The sequence below is a fragment of the Dermochelys coriacea genome, chromosome 12 (genome assembly GCF_009764565.3).
Source record: "Dermochelys coriacea isolate rDerCor1 chromosome 12, rDerCor1.pri.v4, whole genome shotgun sequence".
NCBI lineage: Eukaryota > Metazoa > Chordata > Testudines > Dermochelyidae > Dermochelys > Dermochelys coriacea.
In genome coordinates this window covers 7,803,613-7,827,991 of record NC_050079.1, presented here as the reverse complement: position 1 = coordinate 7,827,991, position 24,379 = coordinate 7,803,613, and the positions used below count along the sequence as shown (strand labels likewise).

General features: G+C 45.9%; 1 protein-coding gene across 8 annotated transcripts in view; it reads left to right on the top strand.

The window, feature by feature from the left end:
- The window catches only part of CPNE2 (copine 2), a 157,332-nt gene that overhangs the window by 1,943 nt on the left and 131,010 nt on the right, over window positions 1-24,379 (top strand). For 5 of the 8 annotated variants that reach the window (XM_043495234.1, XM_043495232.1, XM_043495235.1 and 2 more), the window contains exon 1: window positions 15,424-15,445. The exons of the other annotated variants lie outside the window; for them this stretch is intronic. In XM_043495234.1, the coding sequence (XP_043351169.1) occupies window positions 15,439-15,445 (7 nt within the window). In that variant the 5' untranslated portion in view covers window positions 15,424-15,438. Of the gene's footprint in view, window positions 1-15,423; window positions 15,446-24,379 lie in introns of those variants that run through there. 8 annotated transcript variants of the gene reach the window in all.

Sequence of the window (24,379 nt, the reverse complement as noted above, 5' to 3'; positions counted from 1 at the left end):
GCCATCGACAAATCAGAAACAAAATCCGAGTCTTTAAGTGCCTTGCAGGGAGAATCCATTACAGCGCATGGACTGTGGATCTGTCTGCGGTGTGCAAGGGAAACCACTGTATTTCTCTTGCAGCTTCATCACTGCCTCTGTGTATGTGTGTGCTCTGCCATGGGGGGGGGAGGGAGAGAAAGAAAAGGCTCTGTTAATGGTGGTAGGGGCCCACACCCGTCCACCCTTAATGTTTAAAATACCACCCAGACATGAGAACAAACCTTTTCTCCGCAGCAGCTCTGGGACCTTCAGGGATTTGTTTAGAGTTGAGGGTATAAAGCCTATTCGTCTCTCTCACCATGTGCCACAAATCCATCTTGCCTTCCTCAGACTAGTAATGCAGCTTACTCAGGACTAGTACTTTGCTCCCATTCTGGCTGTCTCCTCTATTAAGATAGTGCACTCTTCAGGGCACTGTGTGTTCGTAGCAAGCTCAATGAGGCCCCGATCTGGCTTGTAGCCTCTTGGCTCTGCCATAGCATGTGGTTATAGCAGCCCTGCTGACGTTGACGTTGACGGGACTGCTGTTGTGAGTGTGGCGATTTAGGATTTAGCCTGGATTCTCCAATGCCCAAAAACTTACCTTGGAGAAGAGATCAGTGACCCACTTTGCATTCTGATGGTTAACGTCCAGAGGCCCTGGACTTGGTGCTGTGAGGTGTTGGATATCTTTCTGGTAGCTCAGTGGTACAGGGCCCCCCTCTTTGCTCTGCCCTACTTGCTGTGGATTGGGAGTCAGAGTGAATGGCAGCCAGCTGATGAGCTACAGGGAGGAAGGGCAAAAGTGCTTGTTTGCCAGCAGTTTGTGATGTGCCTTCGCTTTTGTACCCTTCGCTGTTGGTTATTGTTCTCCTCAATGCTGTTTGCTTTGTAGCAGCTGGGTCTGCTGGAGCCTTGGTGGGTGAGTCACTATTTTGCATCGGAGGTGGTGGGAAGGGCTCCCTTTCTTAGTGACGGCTCTGATTGCTGGCCGGGTTTAGGAAGTCCATCATTCGAATGTAGGGCAAGTAACTGAGCTACCAACAAGTAGCAGGCTCCAATGCTCCATCTAGGTTTTGGATACACTGAATGCCATGAACACCTGGTGAATGAATTGAACAAGGAAAATATTTTCCCTTAGCTCCCCCTATTTCCAAACTAAGATCTTGATCCTGTAACTCTTCCTCATGTGAGTAACCCTTACGCACGTAGCCCTGTTGGAGTCCAGGAACTGCATGGAGCAATCCGGATGAATGTACTGGCATGCCCACCTTTGCTGTCACCAGGGAAACTGCAGTGGTGGGAAATTTGTGGCAAAGAAGGCCCGAGGGCCAGATTCTGATCTTTGTTACACCTCTGTAAGAGTCTTTGCTACACCTCTGTAAGGGTCTGATCCGCTTCCCATTGAAGTCAATGGAAAGATTCTGGCCTTTAGTGTAGACGTGTCCCTAGAGTTCACCACTCTGAACCTTGGTATTACTGCAGAGTTCTGTTGCTCAGCTCCTGCTCTCTGTTAGCTTCCCTTGTAGCCCAGGATTCAACTTTGCAGTTCTCAGGGCTGTTAATGAAGTTTGTTGGCTGCTGACAGTGCATGGCCCAGAATGTTGAAAGTCAGGGGAAAAGTTACAAGAAACATCAAATCATATATTCCTTGACCACAGTGGCAACGTTCAGTCTGTCACAGGGCATTGTCTGTGCTCCTTTAGTGGATCAGAAAAAATTTAGGCAAGGAACTACGACAAACAGAGTCACATTAATAGCAGCAGTGAATAGACTGATCTAAGGATGGCTTAGAGTAAGAGCCTTTGACATCTTAAAGGGACACTGTCAAAATAAAGGGCTAGATCCTTAATTGGTGAGAATCGGTGTAGGGTAGAAACATTGACTTCTGATTTACTAAGCTAAGGGCCTGCCCCAAGATCATAGTTAAGTGTCTTGTTAATTTGCTTAAATTAGTGCCAACAAAGGTTATTAAAACATAAATTTTAAAATAGAATGTAGTTACTTCATTTTTGCTCTTCATTCAGTTTGAAGAATGAAATTAGATTCGTCTGTCACTGCATTGGCATTGTCCTGCTTTTGCTTACACCAGTTTTACACTGCTGTAAATTCACACACTTCCATGAAGCTGCTCCTGATTTACATCAGTGTGGGTGAGAGAAGTGGGAGGATAATCCAGTGGTTCAGGTGCTAATCTGCCATATGGGAGACTGAAGACCCATTTCTTGCTCTGAAACAGACTGCCTGTGGGACCGTGGGCAGCTCACTTAGTGTCTCTGTGCCTCAGGTTCTCCGCCTGCCCAATGGGGATACTAGCACGGCCCTACCTTGCAGGGGTATTGTGTGGATAAATACACATCTGATGGTAATACAGCCATGTGAGTACCTAAGATAGACAGAATCAGGCCTTAAGTTCCTAGTTACTTTCACTGTCTGGGTGCCATGTTCTAGCAGAGGGCTATTGGGCTTAGGTTTATATTTCTTTCTTTCTTTTCTTTCTTTCTTTCTTTCTTTCTTTCTTTCTTTCTTTCTTTCTTCATATTGGATTGTATAATGCCATTAAAACAGCCATACAGCTGGCGTCTAAACTATTTACAGTGAGGTGACCCTTTGCTGAACCCTGATATAGAATTTGCAAAACTATTCCATAGAGTGTATTGACTCAGGAAACTGAGATGTCCTAAACTGTGTAGGTACCAGACCAGGCTAGACAGCCCCCATGGTTATAGTGACCTTCCTTGGGAGTGCCTTTGGGTCTCTGCAAAGGTGAAATCAGACGCTCCTTCCCCTTAGGGATGAATATATTCTCTTCTCAGTGCTCCATCGTGCTAGGAGTCTACTGCGGATCTCATGTGGCAGTGAGGAGTCCTCGGCACATGCAAAGAGGCCAGGTGGCTAGGTCGCCTATCTGTTCTTTGGTTACTATTCTGACACATCAGGTTTCAAAGTGAGGCCTCTATTCTGAAGGCTGATGCACCCAACAAACTGTTTCTTTGAAGCTGCACGCTTCCTAACCCAGAGTAGCATTGATTACGGAGCTGAAGATATTGTCACGCTCGTGCATGCATAATTGTCAGTGCACCGTCAGCACACAAGTGTGTCCGCACAGGGTGAGGCTACCTTAGGCCAAGATTTTCAAAGGTGGATGTTTAAAGTTAGACTCGTAAATCCATATTTATGCAGCCCAACAAGTGGGTTGGATTTCAAAAGAGCTGAGCACCCAAGCTTGCTGAGGACAAAACAGAGTGGATACAAATGGATGACTTAGTTGAATGATTTAGTTGGGGGTTGGCCCTGCTTTGAGCAGGGAGTTGGACTAGATGACCTCTGAGATCTCGTCCAACTCTAATCTTCTATTATTCTATGACACTTTTTTGGAAAAATACAAAATTGGATTTTTTTGTTATTTAAATTATAAGAAGTTTTTCATTTTAAAACAAACCTGTTTAAAATCTGAATTTACTACAAAATGTTAAGACCTAAACTTCTTCTAATGTCTTAAAAAAATTAAGTAAAAAATAAATAAGCTAAATCTCTGAGCCTTTATCACAAACTTTGAGTCAAAGGCTGCTCTTCAGGAATCGGGGGGGTGGGCGGGGAGGAACATCTAACTTTGGAGGTTGAGTTTTATAAACATGGCACAGTAGAAGACTGTCTCATTTTCAAGAGATCTAGGCGAGTAGGAACTTAAGCTCCAGTCACTTTCATTCAGGTGTGTGTGACAGTTTTCTCAGGCTGACCCGATATAATGAGTTTAATTCATGGATTACAGTTAATCCCTCTGTTTAATAAATGGTGAAGCATCTTTTGATAAGAGAAGTTTGTATATCGAAAACACCTGATAGTTGTTTAAAAATAAATTGTATGTGCTGTTTTGTGTTTCATTACATTCCAGTTGCCATCTTAATACAGCTTGATACAAATAATGAGCAAAAAATTATCTAGTAAATGAGCAATGTATCATTCATCATTTCCTGACATACTAAAAATGTACAATAAGAATACAAAAATATCAAGCTATATAATTAAAGACATGTATATAGTTATAGTGTACCCTCCTAGATAGCAAGATGTACCAAATCTCATGTATAGGCTCTATTTCACTGTAAATGTTTTAATGGTTATATCAGCTAATGGGAACACATCTTTCTTTAGAAAATAACTCAAGTACAAATGGAAAAGTGGATTAAAATCAATTATTTAAATTGAGGCTTTCCACATGACGATTTTACTCACCCCACCCCATGCTCTCATTGGCTGAAATCCAGCTAAAGCATCTACACTGAGAAAGGCGTCAAGTTTAAGTTGATTTAGCTAGTCTGCATTCGCTAAACCTGAGCTAAACTTGGCCACTTTTCTGGGTCAAAACAAACCCTGAGGTTGTCACAGTCTGGCCTTGAGCTTTTTTAATATATGGGGAAACAAATGAATTAAAGCCTTGTTTCCAGACCTTCCTCTCTGCAAACACACCCCCCGGTCAAATTATACCTGGGATTTATCCCAGGCCAGGGGACAATTTTGTGGGAGCCTTTGCTTAAATTATTACCCGCCTATCATTGCTTCTCAGGATTGGATCCTAACCTTGCAACTGTTAAAGGGTCTGTACTGGCTCAGCATTCCCTAATACTACCCCTGCTAGGTATGGGTTTTTTAGAATGCATTCAAATGACCTTTTCTGGAGCAGAGTGTGTCTAAAAACATTGTTTGACAAGGAAATTGCAACCTACAGTCTGAATGGCTTTGTTGTAGTGTGGTCTACATTGTACTGAAGAACAAGCTTCTTATCTGATCCTTCCTGCCTGGTGAAAGGAAAACAAGACAGCTGAATCTCCAGTGATGTTAAATTACATGTGTTGGCTTGGAGATGCAGCTTGTAATTTTAAAGCCCTTCGGATGTGACTTTTCCTCCTGCTGTCTTCTGCGTCTCTTTTCTCTTCCAAGCTTGTGGGGGACAGGTTGTGTCGCCCTCAGGCTGTCTGATTGCATGGCATTGTGAACTGACCGGTGCCGGAGCAGCCAGGGTGAATTAATAGTTCTCCCCGTTTGCTGTGATAGCATTGTCCCTGGGACTTTGAACCTGGCATTTTTGTTGCTTTTAAGTGCACCGAGAGTGATGATATTAGTCTCCGAGTCAGTAATAACCTAGGGCCGGATCCTGCTCTGGTTAAACTCTGTAGCAGAGCTTCCATAAATGTCCGTGGAAGCAGGATCAAGCCCCCGCCCCTGACTGAAGTGCTAACCTCTGATTTGAACTGACTGGATTCAGGGCCTAATTTGGCTCTCGCTTGCGGTGTGAATCAGGAGTTATGAAGTCCGTGGAGTTCTATGAGTGGAATACCAGTCTCAGGGAGAGCGGAATGAAGCCTTCAGTCTGTCGTTCTCTTGAGACCCGTGTTGCCAGTTGTTGCAGTTTGTGTGTAATTCCTTGAGGATCTCAGCTTTCATTGAAAAGAAAAAGTACGTTTCTAGTCTTTGCCTTGGGTGGCAAAGAAAAGCTTGAAAACATGCCCCCAAAAGGCTCACAAAACAGAAAAGAAATAGAAAGAACCTAATATTGTTCCATGCTGTTTCCTTGCTGGCCATTCAGCTCTGCTATGGCTGGTGATATAGGTTTCATCACAGGCGCAGGGTAAAATTTTCAAAAGCACCTAAGTGAAAGGAGCCCAAATTCCATTTTCAAAAGCATCTTAGTCACTTGTGCTCCTAAACCACTTAGGCGTTTTTGAAAATGGTAGTTAGCCTCCCAGATCACCCTCCATCTCTGAGATTTGCTTTACGTCCAGTTTTCTACATTGCCTCCTGGACCCAAATTCAACCCTGGTGTAAGCTCATCAGAGTCAGTGGCGTCACACCTCAGACTAATTTGGCCCAAGGTATCTCTCTTTACACATGGATTTCTGCCCCTTTCTAATTGAGAACCCATTCCATTTGACAGGCTTGTTTACGGAATGAATATGCAAAGAAACCGGGTGCTTAGACTTGCTCGGTGTTACGGTGTGTAAGGAGGAGGTGACCGTGACCCTGTATGAGCTAGACCTGGTTGAAACTTTGGAATCGTCAACCTGCAGGAGATCCTGACATTTTGAAAGAGTTTTTGTTCCAAATGGGAATGAAAACCCACATTTTGAAAGGAAATTCCGGAAAAAATTCCCAAAGGGAAGAATCAACATGTTTCCATTCCATTTTTCCCAACACAGAACAGCCGGCTGCCCCAAGTCCCTGGGCTCCCCTGACTGCAGGGGCTTCTCAGGGCATCCCCCATCACAGAGTGGGGACCCTAGAACCCTGAGTGGCTTCTGGGGCTTCCAGACTCCCAGCGCCATGACAGGAAGCCTAACTCTGAGACAGGTTGACGGCAGGGTTGCCCTGGATCCACGGACCGGTCTCTCTAGCACCTACCAGCCGGCAGGAAAGCATTTCAGCAGAAGTTTGTCAAAACCCAAATGTTTCCGCGAAACCCTTCTGTTAGAAAATTCCAATTTGTCCAGTGAAAAATTGCTTCATCAGAAAACTCCTGACCGGCTCTTTTAGCTTTCCTTTGAGTCTGTTCCTATCCAGTACCTCCCACAGGTCTGGGGCATTGGGAAGCTTCAGGTGCCATCACTTGCATGAGACATCAACCTGAGGCTCTGACAATTTGTGCCCATCAAAGACCCCCCCGTCACTTATTTTTTCCCCAAGGTTAGGAATTGGGATATTCATACTCTCCTGGCTACTCGTAACTCTGGTGGGAGCTTTACCTTGACTCACTGTCATTTCCACTGGATACATTCTTCTGCTTCACCACTTACGCTACACTGTTTAGTGCAGTATCACCAGCCCCAAGTACTCCGAAATTAGGAGTCAGGCACCAAAATAAAGCATGAGATTGGCTAAAAAAGCATAGAATTTTTAAATATAATCGGTGTTGGGTTCTTTTTATTTGCCTGCTGGTCACTGAGCCTTTAAGGGGATTATGTTTTCAAGCTCTTTTTCCAGAACTACAAGGACTAGAAATGTACCTGTTTTTTAAAATGTGAATTGAGATTTTTCCAGGAGGTGGGGTTTTAAGATAAACATCGACTGCCATGGGACTTGCGTTTAAAAAATCACAGTCGTTGGCAACATGGGTTGTGTTGCTAAACAGCCGTGTTCCACTCCAGAAGGGGCTGCACTACAGTGCAGGGCAGACTGGTACCTGGACACACAGTCTACAGTGCACTTTGGGGTCCTTCTGAGCAAAAGGGATATTTTTTCTCTGGGTCCTGGTATCCAGCTTCTACAGTGGGTTGGTCTGTACGACGGTTCAGATGTGCTTTTCACCCGCTCTATGCAATCTCAAGTGCAGACCTCACCCCCTCCTATACCCCTGCCCCAGACCAGACTTCCTCCTAGATCCCGCTCTCCCTCTTGCACCCCAACCCCCTGCCCCAGCCCAGGGCCAGCACCCAAACTTCCTCCCAGAGCCTGCAGCCCTCATCCCTCCTCCCACACCCCAACCCACTGCCCCCGTCAAAGTATCTTGCTTTGTTTTCATTTACTTCCCATTACTTATAATATAGGAGGGAGAAAAAAAGAATGAAGGGGGGCGGGGAAGATAAGAGAGAATGTTCTTTTTCTTGTCTCAGTCCCGGGGGGGGTGGGGGCTGAAAATGAAGATGTGCACAGGGCCCCACTAACCCTAAATCCACCACTGTACCACATGCATCCTCATGTCATGCTCCCTTCTCCCCGCTCTGTTGTGTACATTTCACTTGAATAAGGAACCAGGTTTTGACTGGCTGTACGCGACAAAATACATCTCGGGTCACCCCGTGACAAAATGAGGCATTTCACCCTGTTATGTTGCATCCGAGTCTTGCTGTCCTAAACTAATACTGTGACTACCTCAGTTTCCCCGTGTACGGCACCAATGCCTAGGTGGTGGGACTTGGGCATATGACTTTTGCTGAGGCCTTCAGGACAGGTGAGGCGGCCCAGCTGCCTGCATGTAGGTGATGGCCGATGCCCTTCGTAACCTGAGAACCAGGAGGGGGATGCGACCAGATGACACTGTGCCCAGGAAGCAGGACAAAGACCAGAGGAGAAGCAACGGTGTGTGTTGGAGGCCAGGCAGCGGGGTCCAGAGCAGTCTGCTGTGGGAGACTGGAGTGGGGAGTCCAGGGGGTCCGGCCCAGGATTCCGCCAAGATGGACTTGGCTGAAAGTCAGATTTCTGTGTTAACAAATTCTGTTCTACGCTGTGTACCTGTCGACTAATAAACCTTCCGTTTTACAACGCTGGTTAAGAGTCACTGCGGAGTTGGGGTGCAGGGCCCTTTGGCTTCCCCAGGAGCCCCGCACGGGCAGACTCGCTGAAGGAAGCGCATGGTGAGAACAGGGATGCTGAATGCTCTGAGGTCAGACCCAGGAAGGCCGAAGCTGTGTAAGCTTCTTGCCCTGGCGATGATATGCTCAGAGAGAGGAGGCCCCACCAGCGTCCTGGCTGGCTTCATACGGAGCAGTTCCAGAGCATCGGCCTGGTGACTCCGTGACAGCCCCACGTGACACATCTGGGCTGTTGCGGACTGTTTGGAAGAAGCTGGGATGTGCCACTTCTTCACCCAAAGCTTCTTTCTTCCCAAAAGGTTGTGGCCTATGTCACCAGCCCTCCTCCTTTCCGCAACACACAAACCATTTAGGGTAAACAGAAGTGGCAAAGGGGAGTTTCAAAGAGCGAAGCTGCAGCTCCTGTGCATTGAGGTGTTTTCTGTGGGGCTTGTGTGGCTGGCTGTAAGCCCCTGGACAGGTCAGGTGAGGCAGGTCCATTTGTATCACTGAGGGCTGTGTGGCTGGGACCCTTGGTTTTTTGAAAAGGACCAATGTTTGAAGTCTGAGTGGTTAATCCCTTCCTCTTAACAAGGGAGTAGAGCAGAAGAGCAAGTCTTAGTATATAGATTGGTTGCCAGGTGAACAGGAGTGATAAACATTCAAGTTTCAGTGGGAGTTTAGAGAGGGAGTAAAAAGAAAAGGAGTACTTGTGGCACCTTAGAGACTAACAAATTTATTAGAGCATAAGCTTTCGTGAGCTACAGCTCACTTCATTGGATGCCGAAAGCTTATGCTCTAATAAATTTGTTAGTCTCTAAGGTGCCACAAGTACTCCTTTTCTTTTTTGCGAATACAGACTAACACGGCTGCTACTCTGAAACCTAGAGAGGGAGTGTGATTCCTGTTTTAGGTATGGCTCTATACCACATAAAGAATGTGGATGATGAGAGAACAACTACTGTGACCTGCCTTGAGTGTGCTATGTTTTCTGTTCTGCTAGAAGACGGAAGTGATTTCAGGTGTACAACGTACAAGCTGGTGGACATACTGAAAGAGAAAATATGTGGGCTGGAAGCACAAGATTCAACATTGTGTAGTATCTGAGAAAACAAAGACTTCACGGACAACCAGATTTGGAAACTGCTGTAACAGATGCCACAAGGCGAAGGTTCAGTGAAAAAAGAACCTGAGAGAGAAGAAACCAGAGAAATGGACTGGAGATTTGTGACCAAGAGAAGAAAGAGAGCCAGGAGGCATTCAACCCAGGTAGAAGCATCAAAACATTATCGGATGCTCAGTGGGTCAACTCTGGAAGACCCTATCTCTGGAGGACTAGAACAGAAAGCGATAGGGGACATATCTGATGGGCATCCTTGCCATATGAAGCAAGCAGCTATGAAGAGGGTTCTTCAGCCATCCTAAGAAAGCAAGCAATCCTCATCAGCAACTGCATATTAAGAAGAGAAGACAGAGAATTTAGCAAAAGACACAAGGACAATAGGACAGCATGCTGTTTTCCTCTAGCAAAAATATAAGATGTCACTGGGACGGGTTCCCCCTAGGGTGCCATTTGGAACTGGGTTACCACTGAGCCCACCAGCCTGGCACGACACTGTATTGCTGAGGCAAGCCAGCCCAACCCTCCCTCAGGCTTCAGACTGCACTTTACCAGCACACATACAGGTAGGAACACACCCCGCTGCAGCTTTACACACACATGCTGAGATCAGCTCTGCATGGGAAAGCTCAGCCAAGGAATTGACCAGTACTCAAGTGCACACCCTCCTCTAGAGGGTAAACCCAAAATTATACTGTTTTCCGCTGCACAGAGAACTGTACAGTGTAAGCTCATAAAATTTACCCCCTCCCTCAGTGTGCAGAAAGATATGCAACAGCTTTCTGCCCCAAGTTCTAATTTCCATACACTGGTTATAGACCAAACAAAATCAAGTTTATTAACTACGAGAGATAGATTTTAAGTGATTATACGCGATATCAAACTGTTCAAAGCAAATTACCTTAGTAAATAAACAAAACCACAAACTGAGCTCAACACACTAGATAAGTAGGATATGAATTAGCAAATTCTCACCCTGAGTGATAAACAGGCTGGCAGATTCTTAAGGCACAAGTTTCCTTGGCTTTCCCAGGTTTTAATAATCAGACTAAAAATCCTTCTAGCCTGGGACCATCACTTCTCACAGTTCAGTCCTTGCCCCTCAGGTGTTTCCAAGTGTATTGTTGTAGGGAGAGTGAGGTCCCATCGTGAAGTTGTTGTCTCCCTTTTATATCTTCTTCCATTGTGCAGTGCGATCAAGACTTTTAGGATGATTGTTCACAAGGCATACTTTGTACAAAACATATCCTAATTACATGACAGTAGTGAATATTGGGGTTCCAGGGTGTCACCAGTCACCATAAGATTGGATAAGATTACAAAGTTGTCTGGCAACTCTTCACCTGTGATGATACACACTGGAACTAATGACTTGATATCACATGAAACAACACCAATTATAGAAGACTTCAGGGAGCTGAAGAAGAGGAAAGTTCTAGTGGTATGCTTGGAGATCCTGCTGGACCAATGATCGTGACTAGGTAGAAGGCAGAATATACTCGGCGAACTACTGGCTGTGTGACTGTGGTGAGACTATCAGCTTTGGATCTGTGAATCATTTGTCCATGGTTCCAGAGAGAAGGGGCACTGTATAAATGGGGAAGCCGGCATCACATAGATGGGGGGCTAATCTTCTTGGTTGGAGACCAGCTGGAGCAGCCAGGAGGGCATTAAACAAACAATGCAAGGGGAGGATGCTAAGAAGACAAATGCAGTACAAACACAAACTCAGTATGTCACGAACTAACTGAACCAAAGTGCCAAAGAATGTGAAGAGAAGAGATTTTTCAATGCTAGGAGTGTGGATAATTAGCAAGAGGAATTGGAAATTCTCATTGATGAGAAGAAGTTTGATATAATTGGCATTACTGAAATCTGATGGGATGACTTGCATTATTAGAATAACCTATTTAGGAAAGAGAGAGTGGGTAAAAGAGGTGGGAGGTGGCCCTCGACATTAAAGATACCTTTGCCTGCTTTACAATTATTGATAACTCAGAAGCACAGGATCTTGAATGCACAGGAATCAATGTGCTAACTAAGAAAGCCAAGGTGTGGGTACTGGTGGGTATATCAGAGGCCACCCAATCAAACCAGAGCGAAGGATGAGTTAGCACCTGCAGGTACTGTGTGGAAAGAAAAAATGTGTTGTTTCGGGGACATCAGTTTGGGAGACATATGCTGGATAGCTCATACAGTGAGTTGTAAAAATGTCATTAGAGTTTTAAAAAATTATAGATGATAATTTTCTAATACAAAAGGCTTGCACTCAACGCACAGTAACTATTTTGGACTTTATTGTGACAACTAAAGATGAATCAATCACTGGACTGGATTTTGGAAGTTGTCTAGGGACCACTGATGAGGTCACCCTCAATACGGGCAAACAGAGGACAGTGCCAATCAGTTTTATATATGTACTTCGTGCCGTAGGCGCTGACTCCATGGGTGCTCCAGGGCTGATGCTGAATGGCAGCTTGGACTTGATTGCAAGTTTGCCAACTTTTCGGTGCACCTAACGCAAGCTTTGTCTTGGTGGAAAAACAACAACCCCCAAACCAGGTCAGGTTTGCCTAATTTCAGGTTTGGTTACAGAGGAGACAAGCAGCTCTGTCTCCAGCTGGGCAGGGGAGAATTCTGCTGGGCCGCCGTGGAGAGGAAGGATGGTCCAGTGGCTAGAACACTTGCCTAGCACTTTGGAGATCTGGGTTCAAGTCCAAGCTCCACCATATGTGACCTTTGGCAAGACACTTAATCTCTGTGTGCCTCAGTTCCCCATCCGTAAAATAGAGATAATAGCACTGCCCTGCCTCACTAGATTGTTGTGAGGAGAAATATGTTAACAGGTTGTGAAGTGCTCACATTCTACAGTAATGAGGGTCTTGTAAGTACCTTAGCCATATATAGTGCCCTTCTAGCTCCCACTCCATCAGTGACCCCACGTCGTGTTTCCAAGCAATGAGCTTCATAGTGCCACAACCTGGCATGGAAAACAGGCAGAGAACAAGTACAAAACAGCCTGATCCAAGGACCACTTCACACGATGCTATGGGCTAGACTCTGATCTTGTTCACCCTGTGTCTTCAGTGGAGGAACTCCAGTTTTACATCAGTATGGTGTAAATGGTCTGGAGATCAGAATCCTGGCTTCTGGAGGAAGGAAGAAACACCTTTTTTAAAAAAAATATAACCGTTGTGGGAGGTAGTTTGTGGTTTTCTAAGCGCTCTAGTGAACCTCCGCTAACTCCTCTCATTGTTTGAAAACAATACTGCCTCCTTAAGTGCATCACCACTTGGGCTGGAGAAGCCAGTGACTCGTTGCTGCTTTGCCGTCTGGGAGCAATGCACATGCCCCGACCATGGCTGACTGCGCCAGATAGGTGATGTCTTTTTCTCTTTCTGTTTCACATGCAGTTAGGAACTGATTGCATCTCCTGTCTGTTAATTGGTTGGTGTAATTGCTGTGGGAGACGCTGTGTAACAGGATTTTAGACACCACTTCAGGGTTCTACCGAGAGTGACGTTTGGCCCAGGTTTGTAATTTTAACATGTACTTTTAAAACAATATATGTTATGTAAACATATTGGGATAATGAGAAAAGGAGGACTTGTGGCACCTTAGAGACCAACAAATTTATTTGAGCACAAGCTTTCGTGAGCTACAGCTCACTTCATCGGATGCATCCGATGAAGTGAGCTGTAGCTCACGAAAGCTTGTGCTCAAATAAATTTGTTGGTCTCTAAGGTGCCACAAATCCTCCTTTTCTTTTTGCGAATACAGACTAACACGGCTGCTACTCTGAAACCTGTCATATTGGGACAATGTGACATTGTGGACTAGGCCCAGAGGCCCCCTCTTGGAGGCCTCAGGGTCCTACCACACCCCATCCCAGAAAGGAGCAGTAGCAAAGTGCTCCACGTGACCAGCAAGGAGCTGGAGGGCTGAGTCATTGAAAAGCTGCTGCCAAGGGGTCCCTCGCGAGAGGTGGGTGCCACTCTCTTACAAGCAGATTCTCTGCACCAGTGCGCTTCCGGTGGCCCACTTGGGCACGCAAAAGGGGAGAGATCAGCCTCTTGGTCGCCCTAACCATTGTGCAAAGTCAGGGCTGGGGAGAAAATAAAGGAGCTGTAACTGATTGAAATCCTCTGCCACATTCTGCATAAGCTGGCTTCAGGGAGGAACCCAGGACATCATGCTGTGGACTAAATTCGGGCCCGTTACACCTGTGCAACCCCAGTGACACTGTTGGCGACAGAGTGAGGGCAGAGCTTGACAGCCGTTCTGGGACTTCAGATGGGTTTGGTGGCTGTTGGCAGCATCGGATCTCACCCGTTTTGCAGTTTGTTCTAGCTTTGCGGGCGCTGGCTGTTTAGGCAGTAGTCATCCTCAGTAATTGGACAGGTGGGGGTGCCTTTGAACGGTGCCTACTCTTTTTTTCTTTTTTCAACTACGCAGGCAGCGTAGGAAAACCAACAGCCCTGCTTTCTTCAGAGAAATGACTGGCTTGCTTGGTTGTTAGCAGAGATAAGCAGAAACCAAGTGCAATGGAATTCAGAGGTGCTGTTTGTACTTGGTTCTCGTGTCTGGGTCTCTTGTCTGTTGCTTTCTTCATGCCTGCAGATGCTCTCATCTTTTTTTTCCCCCCCAAAGGTGATTTTTTTATCACTTGTCCCCCACCCCCATCTCCCTGTTTCTAACCCCCCTTGGAAGCTTGAAATTCCTCCAAAAGCAAACAAACAACCTGCGTTGATTACGCATTTCTATCCAAGGTACTTCGATGGCCCCGTTACAGAAGTATGTGAGCACCTCATGACATTACTGTGCGGGAGGAAGCCCCTGCTTTAGATATGGGGAACTGAGGCAGAGAGGGTAAGAGACTTGCCCAGGGTTACACAGGAAGTCTGTGGCAGAGCCAGGGATTGAATTCTGGCCTGCTGAGTCCGGGGCTGGGGCTGTAACCACTGGACCATCTTTCTTTTCTGACTCATACTGGTGTAAATCAGGAGTAACTTCATCAGAGTCTATGAAGTTACACTAATGTGAAACTGAGGTGAGTACAGGAACATACTCAATAAACTGGTGTTGACTTGTCTGGTATCATTCTCCAGGATGAAGGAAGAGCTGGAAGGACAAAAACAGCGCAGGGAAATGAAATGACTATATTATATTTTGAAAATAATGGTTGTTTAATATTCTCATTGAACCATGGTCTCCTGGAGTCTCAGGCCAGTGCCCTAAGCTCCAGGATCATCCTTCCTCTGTGGACAGATGAAGTGTGGTCTAGTGGTCAGAGTGCCAGGCTCCTGAGTTCAAATTCTACCTTGGCCATTGCCTCACCATGGGGTGCTAGGACAAGTCTCTTCATCTATTTGTTTCAGCTTTCTCATCTGTAAAATTAGAAGCGAGTCGGAGCAGCAAGATCTGGGTTTCACACTCCTTAAAGTTCTGGGTCTTTGGATCCAGGGTTTTAGTTTGGCCCATTAGGAGGAGAGAGCGGGGCCAGCTGTGAAATTCCAATCCAGTCACTCCACTGCCAAAATCGGGTTGTGTTTGGCTCAGACCCATCTCTGAGTACATAATAATAATACTTCCCTGCCACAGGTGCGTGAAGTGGGGGTGTGAGGTTTAATTTATTAGTGCTTCTAAAGCACTGGGAACATTTAAAAAGCATTTTATAAGCACTAAGCGGTGTTTATTGTACTAGCAGCAATTCCATGTGTCATAGGAGCTCTGTTAGCATGACTAATAGTAAATAATATATTTTACTTCACACTCCTGTAGCACTAGATCCTTTCATTCAAGGATCTGGTGCCTTAAAGAATAAACACGATTGTGCTGGCTAAGGATGAGGCACAGACAGATGGTTCCACCGACTTCATGGGAGTTGGATCAGGCCCCAGGAGACTTGCTGAAAGTTGTACAGCAAACAAGGCAGAGTTGGCAACTGAATCCAGAAGTCTTGTCTCTGAGGCCTCTGCTGTATCCATTTGAAAGCGAAGGAGCTGGTCAGCAATGGGCAGTGAGCACGTGTGTGTCATGTGTGATATTGAATGTTCCCCCTCCCCCATTTTTCATGGACATTCCATTTTGCCAGCCCCTCTCGCAGACAAGCCCCATATGCCCACTCCAGCTGCGTGTCTTTACTTTTTGCCACGTCATGCCCCATGGACAATAACAGGTCAGGACCCTTTCATTGTCCTGCTGAGCAGAGCGAGTCCTGGGTGGCAGAACCCAGTCTGTGGCTCATCAACATCTTGATTCTCCTTTTGCTTTTCCATCCCTCTACCTGCAGCTTTTGCCTGGCTTTGCTCTGCAACCTCTGCTGGCTTGGTGCCCTCTGAAACGTACTTTGCTCTCTGCAAGAGGTCTGACATGAGACAGGAACCAGAGAGCAGATTGGAGAGAGGAGATAAGCCATGGCTTGACAGCACCGATTTCCACTCCTTCTCTAGTATTAACATGGGCAAGCCTTTTGCTTGTCCCACCTGTGACCTCAAGTGACTTGCTGTCTGCTAAATCTCTCCTTGGCTTTTCCCTTCCCAGTTCCTCACAGGCCCTGTATCTACCGAACAAAGGTGGTGTCTTTGATGCTTAGACCTTAGTCAGAGTCATGCCCTCTGAGCAATGCAAGCCACGGAGAGAGAGTGAGGCAAAGCTGTGCGTGCCACTTTTGTGCCTCTGGGATTTTGGATGTTGCCAGGGCCAGATTGGCCCCTGGGGCAAGCTAGAGCAACCCCATATACAGCTGCTGCCCAAGGCTCCCATGGAACCATCTGTCAGCCCAGAATAGCTGCAGTGCCAAGCACTCTGGCCACACCCTTTTCCTTCATAGGCCTGTCCATGGTATCCACCTATGCCAGGATTTTCAAGTGAGGAGAGCTTAGGGTCTCATAAACTGTGCAGGGAGCAACCCCCTCTGGGTGGGTGGAGCTACCTGACTTCCAGCCCTTGTATACTGTCGGGTGGTGTAAAGGGGTGGGAATGTGCCCCAGGGCCTGTGGGATTGGGAATGAGAGAGCCACTCGCCTGTTTGTGAAATGCAGTGCAACTGGCAAACCCAGCCATGTCTCCGGGATTGCTCAGGAAAGCCTGTCTCCAGCAGCAATTGTCTGCTGGTGGCAGGAAAATCAAACCCCCCGAGACTAAAAAGTCCTTGCAAAAATAAAAATGCAGATAAATCTGTAGCATGAGGAGCGAGTGACAGGGATTTGGCGCAGAGAATTTCCCAGGAATGTCAAGCCTTAAACAAATAAACTTACACCCAGTGTAAACGCCCAGCTGGCGAGCACGGCAGAAATGAAAGCTCTCAGGAGCCAGCTGGCTGCCTGCCATCACTTCCAGGAAGGGACGTAGCTCTGGGATGAGCTGAGAAGCATCCACCCTTCCCTAGGAGGGTGCAGAAAGACAGCAGAGACTACATTGTTTGAGGAGGCCTGCTGAGGTTTACGTGTGGGTAAAATCAGTTTCTCATATTGAGGAAGCACCCTGGGATCTGTGTGACCAGCAGTCTGAAGAAGATCAAAGACAAACCACAAGCGTCTGCAGGTATCTAGCCTGTGCCTTCCTAGAACTAGAGAATAATCCCTTCTGGACTCCCCAGTATGGCTGCCTTGAACACCTAGGGGTCTCCCATCTAAGCACTGGCCAGGCACCTCCCCACTTTGTGAGAATTGTGAGATTGTGTGACTGCAGCAGGCTTTATTTCTCCTGAAGCACCTGCCATTGCTCACCAGCAGAGACTTGTTAGAGGGACCAGCAATCTGTGCTTGTTTGGCAATTCCTATACTCCTGCCTGACTGCAAGAATGGAAAGGCTAGCAAGGGATGGGGCACAGAGTACAGAAGGCTTGATACAGACAAATTCTGGGTCAGTCGAATCCCTGTGTCTGGGGATACATTTCTCCAGGACAAAAAGGAAAGGTTAGAAATCACTGTGAGTAGGCCACAGCAGAGAGTCTAAGCAATTGAAATTGCTAAATGTTAACAAGGCACTAAACTTGGCTGGATTACACTCGGGGGGGGGGGGGGAAGCAGAAGTAGGCAAGCTTTTAGTAATAGAGATTTTCTATGGCTCATTGCTGCAGAGATTAGCCAATTGTTTTTTGTATTTAGGATCATGGATGGCTCCAGAAAAGTGAGTGTGACACTTGTAGGGGTGATAAACTTGGTGGCTTAGCCAGCGTGGATCTTACACTGAGTCCCTAAAAATAAATGCCGGGAGAAGTTTATTTTATGTGCTCTATTTTTCTTCACTTCCTGTCCTGAAGAGTAGTGGTGTTGTGCACTGTATCTATGTGTGTATAACATCCCAAAAAACTACCTGAAAAGAATGCTAAGGCTGCAAAGTCAAGTACTCAAAAGTTAGGATCTTCCAGAATTGAGGGTGCTTGTGCAACCTTAATTTGGCCTCCTTGTGTGTATGCGTTATGATATAGTGTAATTACGTGGTCACAGGATCCCGGCCTCATTCAGTGCACAAACTCAACTGTGCTCACTTAATGAGCAGCTATTCAGTGTTTCCTTTTATTCTTATCATTCAGTGTGTGGCTTCGGGCGCCGTTTACTGCACGACATCGAGGCCCTGTACTAAATACTGAATTTTGGGCTTTTCTAGGGTGCTCGTTGCTAGTACAAGTGCTTCACAAGTGTTAATGAATTATCTTCGCAACACACCTATGAGGTAGGGGTGGTTATACCCGTTTTAGAGAGGGGGAAACTGAGGCATGGGGAAATTAATGCCAAAATTGGTAAGCATCCACTAATTTTGTGAGCCTGGCTTGAGACACCTGGGACCTGACTTCTTTTTTTCAGAGTACTTAACACTTTGTATGGTCATAGCACAACTCCCATTGACGTCAGTTACAGTTGCGAGCTCTTGGCACTTCTGGAAATCAGGCCTCAGCTTGTCTTACCTTGCTCATTTTCTGGATGACTAATGCACAGTTATTGGCCAGCTGTGGCCATTTCTTTTAACTGATGTGCCTGGAGTCACACAGGAATGCTGTGGCAGAGGCAGGGATAGAATCTAGTTCTTCAATGGGGGCATTGAAGTACCTTAACCGTGAGGCCATTCTTTCGTTTCCTGCTGTCCCCTGCCTCATGCACTACACACCTTCTGACATCTGCATCAAACGGTTCAGGGGTCCCACGGACTACACGCTCCTTTACCAAGCAACCCTGATTCACCACTAGAGCATCGTCCATCCGTTCACCCCTTAACATTCTTTTGTGGGTTTTTTTTTCATGTAATATGACACTGTGAACGATGCAGAATTGACTCACTTCTAGACGGTAGCAAAGTCTGTGGCATGAGCTACTTTGTAAGCTTATTAATGTATTCATTCTGTGGTATTGGAAACTGTTATGACTCAGCATTATCTGCCTCGTGATTACCGTTAACAAACATTTATTTTGTTGATTATAGTTCCTGTCATATACATGTGCGCTTTCTCTCTATCATCTAATCTAATCCATAAATAAAATAATTGTTTGTTTTATGGAGGTTTTGATGGTAGGTCTGACCTGGCTTCTGCCTCAGTCATTTTTCACTGCTCTGGTAGAAATTCCATAGTTAAGGTTGTGTTGCGATTTTTTTTCACTCAAATCATGATAAAAGCCCCAAGGACCTAGAATCATAGGACTGGAAGGGACCTCGAGAGGTCATCTAGTCCAGTCCCTTGCACTCATGGCAGGACTAAGTATTATCCAGACCATTCCTGACGGGTGTTTGTCCAACCTGCTCTTAAAAATCCCCAATGATGGAGATTCCACAACCTCCCTAGGCAATTTATTCCAGTGTTTAATTACCCTGACAGTTAAGAAGTTTTTCCTAATGTCCAACCTAAACTGTCCTTGCTACAACTTAAGCCCATTGCTTCTTGTCCTATCCTCAGAAGTTAAGAAAAACAGTTTTTTTTCCCCCCTCCTCCTTGTAACAACCTTTTATGTACTTGAAAACTGTTATCATGTCCCCTCTCAGTCTTCTCTTCTCCAGACTAATCAAACCCAGTTTTTTCAGTCTTCCCTCAGAGGCCATGTTTTCTAGACCTTTAATCATTTTTGTTGCTCTTCTCTGGACTTGTCCACATCTTTCCTGAAATGTGATGCCCAGAACTGGACCCAATACTCCAGTTCAGGCCTAATCAGCACGGAATTGAGTGGGAGAATTATTTCTCATGTCTTGCTTACAATACTCCTGCTAATACATCCCAGAATGATGTTTGCTTCCCCCCTGCACCCCCCAAATAGTGTTACACTGTTGACTCATATTTAGTTTGTGATCCTCTATGACCCCCAGATCCCTTTCCGCAGTACTTCTTCCTAGGCAGTCATTTCCCATTTTGTATTTGTGCAACTGATTGTTCCTTCCTAAGTAGAGTACTCTGCATTTGTTCTTACTGAATTTCATCCTGTTTACTTCAGACCATTTCTCCAGTTTATCCAGATCATTATGAATTTTAATCCTATTCTCCAAAGCACTTCCAACCCTCCCATCTTGGTATCCATCAGCAAACTTTTTAAGTGTATTCTCTATGCCGTTATCTAAATCATTGAAGATACTGAACAGAACCGGACCAGAACTGATCCCTGGAGGACCCCACTTGATATGACCTTCCAGCTTGACTATGAACCCCTGATAAGTACTCTCTGGGAATGTTTTTCCAACCATTTATGCACCCATGTTATAGTAGCTCCATCTCAGTTGTATTTCCCTAGTTTTGATTATGAAAAAGTTGTTATACACAGATGCAAGGAGCTGGACTAGATGATGACCCAATAGGTCTTTTCCATCTCTACCTTTGCTGATTCACGTATCTAACATGCGTGCTCCCATGACCTCTCCTGGCAAGCAGTCCTGCTGGCTTGCTTCGCCCCAGATCTCCTTCCTATTCAGTATTCAACTTCCACAAAATTACTGGCCAGCCAATTCTTTTTTGCTTCCTCGCTTTGTTTCCTTTCACTTCACTGAATGGAGTGAGCCACTGAATCATCACCTGTTAAATTCTTTGTTCTGACATGTCGGTGCGGTGCCTCACTTCTCACCAACTTCTGCCGGCTCGGGATGTGTGTGGCAGTGGTGCTGGTTCACCCCAGTTTGCCATTTTCAAAACCCATAGGCCTTGTCTACACTCGGGAGCACCCCTACTCACAATCATTGGTGCTCAGCCCATGTGCAGCGGTACTGGCCCCTAAGTGCAGACAAGGAACACTACAAGGGCTTGCACTGTTCGGGCTAATTTGGGTTTACTTTGGCTGGCCAAGTGGGTGCAAACCCTTGTGTGCCCTTGCTTTGGGGATCAGTGGCACTGCTTGCTGAGCTGGGGCTAGTCCCAAGCTCACACATGGCTTTACTCCCTGTGGCTGGTGCTGCCCACGTTTCTGCAATCCTCCTCTGAGGCCAATTCTGGTTTTAGCTGATGGCTGTGGCTGTAGCTTTAGCTGTAGGTGACCAGAACACCCCTAATCTGATTCATTTTAGAGTTAAAAATACTGTCTGGGTAACTGAGCTGCAGTGTTAAATGCAAACCAAATGGACATCTGAGTTATGTCATCGATGTGATTTTTTTTTCTTCAAGTGTAGCTATAATCACATGTATCTATGTACTGGCCCTGTGCAAGTAAGCACAGTGGAATAGCTGATGTAGCGATTGTGCGTTCCACTAAGCACAAGAGAAGCTCCTGCCCTCCCTGTTGAGAAGGCCACATCAGGTCCACCAGCCTCTCTGCTGGGCTGCCCTGCGGCTTCCAGTCAATTTTGTACCATCGGGGATGAAGGCACCATCTCCGAGCGCGCACAGCTGGGAAGTGGAGGTGCTGAGGGTCTAGCTGACTCTGGTCTGATGTTACTTCTGGTTTACAGTAAGCGTGGGAACTGGGGGCTTTTGCAAGGGGACGATTGCTGGAGCCTGGGGTTGAAGATCTGTGTGCAGATGCCTCGCTGTTTAATCTGGGTATCCCCAGTGTGAGGTATGCTTTGGGGAAAGAGAAACTTCCCTGGGCAATGGACCCCCGATCATTACACTCCTAGCCTTGTAGCAGTCGTAGCCCCTACAGCTACTCTGTCGCTCAGTGTGAAGTGATCGGGGTGGCAGATCTGTGTGCACTGTCTCTTTCCTTTTCCCTTTGGTGACCCCACCTCATCCCCAGAACTTTTTGCGGACGGGAGCCTCTGCAGGTTTTCAAAAGTGCTCGGGCTTGGCCTCACTCTGCTCCCATTGAGGTCACTGGGGGGAGAGTGAGTTCGGCCAACACAGAGTGCTGCTGAAAATCCCATCTCATGCCATGCAGGAGCCATGACCTCCCTATGCGGCTTCCCCTCAGCTTGGCCCATAGTGCCACAGAGCCAGATGGGTCCCACTGGAGCCAGGTTCTTCGGGGGTTGCAGAGAAGGGATGGGAATTGCACCTTGGTGCACATAGAAGAACCAGTCCTTCTTTCACCGCAGTGGGTTGCTAAGCTCTCATTGAGGTCAGTGGGAGCAGGATTGGGCTGCTGAATCGGTAAGAGAACTGGGCATTGTGCAAGAAGCTATTTGACTGGTTCATAACTTTACAATAACAATAAATCCTTTTGCATGTATGCGGTGCCTTGAACCTGCCCTACTCAACTCTGTTTATGAGGGCTAATTAAGCCTCAACACCCCAGGTACAGGATTATTGTCCACGATTTTATTTCTAAGCCAATTTCTGTTCAGAGCTGGCACAGCCCACAGTTCCCGTTGCAGAGAACATACCTGCCAAGCCCGGCTAGCTAAATCCAAACTGTTCCCAAGTTATCCAAGCACAGAAACTGAACAGTTTCCCAGGCCATTAAAACACCTTCCTTCCCTGCCCCGCATAATCATCTCACTCAGATACTGCCAAATAGAATTGTACCCAGCAAAAACCTCCTTTAAGATGAGAATGACCCTTCAGTCCAAAGAGTAATATTTTTCTCCAGAACACCTGAGAACCCGGATTGGAGGAAGGATGGTGGTGATGTTAGTGCACTGGACTGGGACTTGTGACAGGTGGGTTCATTTTCTGGCTGTCATAGACTCCCTGTAGGTTCACATAATCTCTTTGTGCCTTAGTTCCCCATCTGGAAAGTGGGAATAATGATGATTAATACTTCCTTGTCTTGCAAAGGTTGGTGAGAGGGTAAATTCATTAATGTCTCTGCTGCACTTGGATTTGATAGGGAGAGGGGCAAATAAGTGGGTTCTAGCTATGAAGTGGGTTCTAGCCCACAAAAGCTTATGCCCAAATAAATGTGTTAGTCTCTAAGGTGCCACAGGGGCTCTTTGTTGTTTAAGCAGGTTAGGTACCTAGCTCCCATTGAAATCAATGGGCCTTAGACTTGTAAGTCACTTTAGGCCAAGATTTTCAAAAGTGATTTTGGATACCTTGTTGAGAGGGTGCCCAATTTAAGACACCTTTTAAAGGGGCCTGATTTTTATAAAATTCTGAGCATCCGTTCTCTGAAGATGTCATTAAGTTGGGCACCGATAACTTGAGGCACCCAAATCACTAGTCACTTTTTGAAAATCTCAATTTTAGCCATATTTCAAGCTGCTGTGTATGGCTGCATTGAAATTCTACTTTTACCAAATGCTACTTTTACTTTTTGCAGCTGTGTTCAAGGGGTGTTGAGTCTCAAGGGAGGTTGCGTACCTTCGTATAGCCAGTCACACCAATACAAACTGAGTACAAAATGCTACCATCCTGATCTAGTGGCATTGACACCCACTGTGCACTGCTGGAAGGGACTACTCAAGATGCCAGACAATGGAGAATCTACGCCACCTATAGCAACAGTACATAAAGTGGACTATTTTTGTTTCCTCCAGGAGTGGAATAATATCATTTTCTGAAAGTTGTGCTAAACTGTGGGGCAGTCGCTTTTTCTACCAGTGCCATAGTAGATCTTGAACTGAAAAGTTGCTGGGCAAAAAGTGACCTACGATTAGCCATACATGCTAACATATTGTAATTACTTAAGACATGTAGCGCACAGTGGTTGTGCCCACATATAAATACTTGACTACAATGGCATTTCTCTTGATTTACACTAGTGCCATTGAAATCAGATATGCTTTCGTTCCACCCTGGATGATTGAGATTGATGCAGGAGTCCCTGGACACAATTTTTATGGCCTGTGTTATACAGGAAGTCAGACTTGATGATCACAATGGTCCTGTAGGACTTTAAAATCTTCCTCTAACAAGGCATTGGCTACAAGTTTATGCCCCAGTTTTACCTCCTTAAAGGAAGACCAAGCCCTCATGCGGTCATTGAAGGGCGAATGTACAAAATAATGTATTACCATGTGTATGAAACAGAAAGGATTCTATAGTCCTGGTGGAGGGAAATCTGTCTCATTTATTAATCCCGTTTTCAGCACACCATTTTCAATTGATAAACAGAAGGTCTTGGTAAACAAAGTGATTCGCTTTTTATTGTACTTACTGGGAGGAGAGTGGTAGAGGGAGACGGGGGTGGGGGAGGAATATCTTAAAAGACAGACAACTGCTCCTCCTTCAAAACAGAAAGTAACCCAGAGTGCATCTTACCTCCTCTTTTGTACAGAGACAGCTGAAAAAGTCAGTGGCAAGAGAACCAATTTATTAACTTGGTTTTCTTAGCTGATGTGTCGGGCTTTCTTGTTAATTTTCCTCTCCTCTCTAGTAAGAGATGTGAAAAGTTTTCTCTGAGTCGTCATCTGGATTTTTGTTCTGTTTTTTGTTCCATGATGACTGGGGTGCAAGGGGTCATGTTCTTGTGATTTCAGTGAGTGGGGAAGTAGCAGCTACTTCAGTTGAACCAGCACCTGTTCATAGGATACGTCGGGCATAATTCTCCATTGTGTTACTCTAGTTTTATGCTGATATATGCTGAAATCCACTGATTTCAGAGGCATAAAATGAGGTATGTTGCGGTGAATCAGGCCTTTTGTTTTGGAATAAGATTTTTCT